This window comes from Sinocyclocheilus anshuiensis, unplaced genomic scaffold, assembly GCF_001515605.1.
Source record: "Sinocyclocheilus anshuiensis isolate Anshui unplaced genomic scaffold, SAMN03320099.WGS_v1.1 scaffold173, whole genome shotgun sequence".
Classification (NCBI taxonomy): Eukaryota; Metazoa; Chordata; class Actinopteri; order Cypriniformes; family Cyprinidae; genus Sinocyclocheilus; species Sinocyclocheilus anshuiensis.
Genome location: NW_015536480.1, coordinates 878,784 through 884,171, shown reverse-complemented (window position 1 = coordinate 884,171; position 5,388 = coordinate 878,784). Strand labels below are relative to the sequence as shown.

Sequence of the window (5,388 nt, the reverse complement as noted above, 5' to 3'; positions counted from 1 at the left end):
ACAAGCTCTTTGTAGAATTGTACAGTAAGAAAGTTATTTCCCTTAACCAGGAAATTAACGTTCTTAGAATTGACAGACGTTTGACCCTGAGAGGTCAAGTAAATACGTACAGCGGATCTAAATATTTATAATTAATTATAACCTGGTTTTGATTAATTATTCATATTTCCCCTTTGAGCTGATTCGCTACACTAGAGAAAGCACAAAAAAGGTATTTTGATGAATCTTGGTCACCAAACAGTTGATGGTCGCTATTGACATTGAATATCTTAACTGCATGTCCCAATTAATGCTGCAATAAAGGGCTTGTTTACTCCTGGTCACTTCATGTGTTTTTTTACTGATCTGAAAGCTATCTGGTTTGTTAAATCCATTCCACTTACACTTGGCAACATAAATGTTTCTCCGCAAAACAAATTTAAATACAATTTTGAATTCCCAAGCTATATGCAAATTTAACAGCATTCACGTCAAAGAAAGCAAAAGATATGCACCACATTTTATTAATCATCAGCTAATTTCAAGATCAATGACTGCAACAGGAGATATACTTTAGTACTGATAAGATAATTGAGTCTCACTACTTAACTGACTTTCAGTTTCATTTGCGGCAGTTCGTCTGTCGGCTTGCTGAAGAGATACTCAGCTACTCATCTGTGGCAATGCATGTAGCATTAGCGCTGTCATATATGGCTATGACATGTCATATAGCCAATAACACACTCTCACACGTTTATTTATTTATTTTTTACATTTTGGGAGGAGTAAAATTTGCATATGTGGTTTCAACAACAAGATGCATTTACACTTGTCCAGTTTCATCTGGAATGCGCCTCAGACCTCCTGAAGTGGTTTGAGTGATCAGACTTAAATCCATCTCGAAAGTGTTTTGTAGGACATTTACACCCAGTCTTTTCACAATCGGATAGCTACCTGATCAGAGAAATTGTGATATGTGTGTGGATTTTTAAAATTGTTTCATAGAAGGTAAATCTACAGATAATCGCAGATATCATATTATATCAGACAATAATTTAGTCAAAATTTCACATTGTGACATTCCTAATGTTTATTACGTATTATTATTACTTACAACCTAATATTTATATATTATTAACATAATATTAGTATTACAATATTTGCTAATTATTATTATTATTATTATTTATTTTTCAGTGATCATGCAGGTGTGTAATGAGTTTTTTTATTATTAAAATATTAAAAGAGAAGAACCTCAGTGAACGCAGTGTTTAAAAGAATTCACATCCAATGTCATGATACTCACACAGGGTCAAAGATAGATGCTGTAGATGCTGCCCTCTGAGCGTCAAAATCACTCAGATAAGGGGGCAGACCCATGGATCTGTTGCTCTTCACAGACACACAGCTGAATCCTGAAGATGCTGCTCTCTGACGGTCAAAATCACTCAGATAAGGGGGCAGACCCATGGATCTGTTGCTCTTCATAGACACACAGCTGAATCCTGAAGATGCTGCCCTCTGAGGGTCAAAATCACTCAGATAAGGGGGCAGACCCATGGATCTGGTGCTCTTCATAGACACACAGCTGAATCCTGAAGATGCTGCTCTCTGAGGGTTAAAATCACTCAGATAAGGGGGCAGACCCACGGATCTGTTGCTCTCCATTGACACACAGCTGAATCCTGGAGATGCTGCTCTCTGAGGGTCAAAATCACTCCGATCAGGGGGCAGAAACATGGAGCTGTTTCTCTTCATAGACACACAGCTGAATCATGGAGATGCTGCTCTCTGAGTGTCAACAGTGAGCCTCATATTCTCTCTCCTCATACACACTCATTTTACATGCTGTTCTTCTGCTTCTCTTCTTCCTAGATAAGAAACTTGACTTCAGGCCTGTATGTGGAAACAGATAAATGAAGCTTTAAGGATAAGTACTGCTAGAAAGGCTCTAATGCCACATCACTCATTCATATTAATAGGTCTGGCCAATCACTGCTTGACACCTGGAGTATAAGTACTGAACTCACTGCTTCATTTTTGCAGTCGTTGACAAATGACCTCCCTTTCACAATTCACACCATTTGATTAATATTATGCATTGAACTAATCACACAGAAAACATTTGTGGATGTTTGATCGTCCTCCTACTATTATTCAAAAGTGAATAATTAAATGCTTACGTAAACTTTTATCAAAGACTTTCCTGGCCTGCTATCTAAAACATAGTTGCTAGTCTCTTTTAGCATTCTGTCTTCATCACTACATCAGCCCACACAATGATAAGTATTTATATTGTTTTATGCACTTGTGGTGGTTGGGTGTATATTTTTTTTTTCTTTGCAAGGCTATTCACACGTGTTTAAGACAAAGTGCTTGGTTATACGAAGTGAGCACTTGTTTTGTGATTGTTCATGTATGAGGTTAATCTAGCATACTAGCGCTGCATGATTTAACCTAAATTGAGCCTACTTTGCGCATTGGCTCAGTGCAATTTTTAAGTCAAGTCACCTTTATTTATATAGCGCTTTTAACAATACAGATTGTGTCAAAGCAACTTTACAGTATTAAATAGGAAAATAGTGTGTCAATAATTCAAAGTGACAATAGTAAACACTCAATTTTCAGTTAAATGCAGTTCATCATTGAAATCAATGATGTCATCATCCAGCTCAGTTCAGTTTAAATAGTATCTGTGCAGTCAAGTCGACGATATCGCTGGATATTAAGTGTCCCCAACTAAGCAAGCCAGAGGCGACAGCGGCAAGGAACCAAAACTCTATCGGTGACAGAATGGAGAAAAAACATTGGGAGAAATGCTGTGTGTATTTGGTGAAGTACTGTACTGAGATCAGAGTGCATTGATCGGACGCCGGAACGCTCCCTGAACATTCAGCAAGTGGTGGCATCGTTCAAGTTAGGGACTGTGTGTCCCCTCAGGGTGTTTCAGAGGTTGCTCGGCCTCATGGCGGCCACTTCCTCATCGATTCCCCTGGGCCTGCTACACATGCAGTCCCTCCAATACTGACTCAGAACTCATGTTCCGTCCCACGCTTGGCACCTGGGCCGGTGTTATATAAGGGTAACCCATCACTGCGTCAAAAGCTGTGGCCCCTTGGACAATGCCTTGCTAGTTTTTACCAGGCATACAGTTGGGAATGGCATCCAGGAGGAAGGTGGTCATGACAGACGCCTCCAGCCTGGGCTGGGGTGCTCTGTACGAAGGCAATCCAATGCCTACACATCAACTGCCTCGAAATGATGGCTGTTTGTCTGGCCCTAAGAACCTTCCTGCCAGCCTTAAAGGGGCACCACATCCTGGTCCGTTCGGACAACATAACTGCGGTAGCCTATATCGATCGCCAAGGTGGCCTCAGATCATGTCCCCTCTACAGGATGACTCGGCGTCTCCTGCATTGGGCACAGAGCAAACTCATTTCACTACAAGCGGTTCATGTGCAGAACAAACTAAACCAAAGAGCGGACATGCTTTCCAGCGACAATGTAGCCCCAGGAGAATGGAGACTACATCCCCAGTCGGTTCAGATGATTTGGCCAGTCTTCGGCAAGGTGGACCTCTTCGTCTCCGAAGACAACTGTCACTGCGCAATCTATTTTTCAATGCAGCGGGATGCTCCGGCCCATGATTGGCCCAACACTGTATGCACTGTCTGTATGCATTCCCTCCGATCGCTTTTCTCCCTTTGGTTATCTGGCGAGTCAGGGAAATGAAATGTTCACTTCTCCTTGTGGCCCTACTCTGAAGGAACCAAGCTTGGTTCCCGGAGATGATTCAGCTGCTGTCAGCAGCCTTGTGGCCACTGATGAGAGACTTTCTCTCGCAAGCGCAGGGCAAAATTTGGCATCCCCAGCCAGAGCTGTGGAGCCTCCAAGTCTGGCCCCTCGGCGGGAGTCTAGCCAGCTCCCCGCAAGAGTTACCAACACCATTTTAGAGGCTAAAGCTCAGTCTACAAGACGTCTCTACGCTCTCAAATGGTCAGTCTTCTGTGACTGGTGTTCAGTACGAAACCAGGACCTGATTTCATGAGATGTGTCCCACGTGCTAACCTTTTTTCAAGAGCTGTTGGACAAGGGGCACACTCAAAGTCTATGTGGCAGCCATCACGGCAAACCATTCTCTCATGGCTGGCTGGACAATCGGCAGAAACAACTTGGTTAAGTTCCTAAAGGGTGCTCGGAGGTTGAACCCGCCTCACCTTAGGACTGTGCTGACGTGGGACTTGTCTTTAGTCCTAAGGGCCCTCCCTTCAAACCGCATCAAACAGCTAGCTTATGGGTCATGACACTCAAAACCACTCTGCTTTTGGCCTTAGCATCAAACGAGTAGGTAACTTGCAAGCGCTGTCCGTCAACACTTCTTGTTTTGAGTTTGGGCCCAACAACTGTAAAGTTGTTCTTCAACCATGCAGCGGTTACGTACCTAAGGTGCTCTCAACTCCGTTCAGAGCCCAGGTTATTTCCCTGCTGGCCCTCCCTATGGTGGATGGTGAACAGGGTCCAAACTGACTTATGCCTCGGTTGGCTCGCAATGCCCTATAGGTGTGAGGACCCATTCCATCAGAGGAATGGCCTCCTCCTGGGCGTGGTCCAGTGGGATCTCTATTGGTGAGATTTGTGCGACCTTCAGCTGGTCGTCGCCATCCACATTTGCCAGATTTTATAATTGTGATGTCCTTGCCTTGCAGACACGGATTTTGTCTGCTTAAACTGCTGGTTTCTTCCCGAGGGTGAACTATTCGAAAGACTCGAGAGATGAACTAATCAATTCTCTTTCAGGCTCAGACTGCATAGGTTAAAGCTTATGGGCCTGTCACGTGATGAACGAACGATTCAAACACGAAGACTTGTCAGAAAAGAGGTGAGGTGAGCTAATCATAGACTGAAGGTAAACAATTAATTAATCTTTTCTGTTTCTTATAGCATTTATAGTTTTGTATTGTTTGTAGTGTGATCAATGTTTGCGTAAGTAGTAGACGTGTTAGGGAAGTAACACGTAACATTTTAATTATATTTTGCTAAAATGAACAAAATGAACGAAATGACTCGAAAAAAGATTCGTTAATTTTGCTGAACGAGACTCAAAGGTCCGAGTCGGTAAAATGATCCGAACTTCCCATCACTAGTGAATTCAGTTCACTGGAGACTCGCACTAAACGGTTCATTTGAATCAGTGAGTTGCCGACTCGAGAACAGCTGCAATTGGTTCATTCTAATTCGTGAATTAATTGTTTGGTGCATTCTGCGAGCCGATTTAACGGGTTCATTGAAAATAATCAGTTCGTTCTTGAATCAGACACCGCTTCTGCGTGTCAGAGCACGTGATATATTATAAGGAGTAACGATATGTTTTATGAAATGTAGTGAAGTAAAAAGTACGATCTTATGCTT

The 5,388-nt window shown here is 42.6% G+C and overlaps 1 protein-coding gene across 1 annotated transcript in view; it reads right to left on the bottom strand.

The window, feature by feature from the left end:
- LOC107678245 (uncharacterized) overlaps positions 1-5,388 on the bottom strand; it is an 11,479-nt gene that overhangs the window by 2,204 nt on the left and 3,887 nt on the right. Inside the window, exon 2 of the mRNA XM_016473487.1 lies at positions 1,286-1,875. Coding sequence (XP_016328973.1) covers positions 1,286-1,737 — 452 coding nt within the window. The 5' untranslated portion in view covers positions 1,738-1,875. The remainder of the gene's footprint in view (positions 1-1,285; positions 1,876-5,388) is intronic.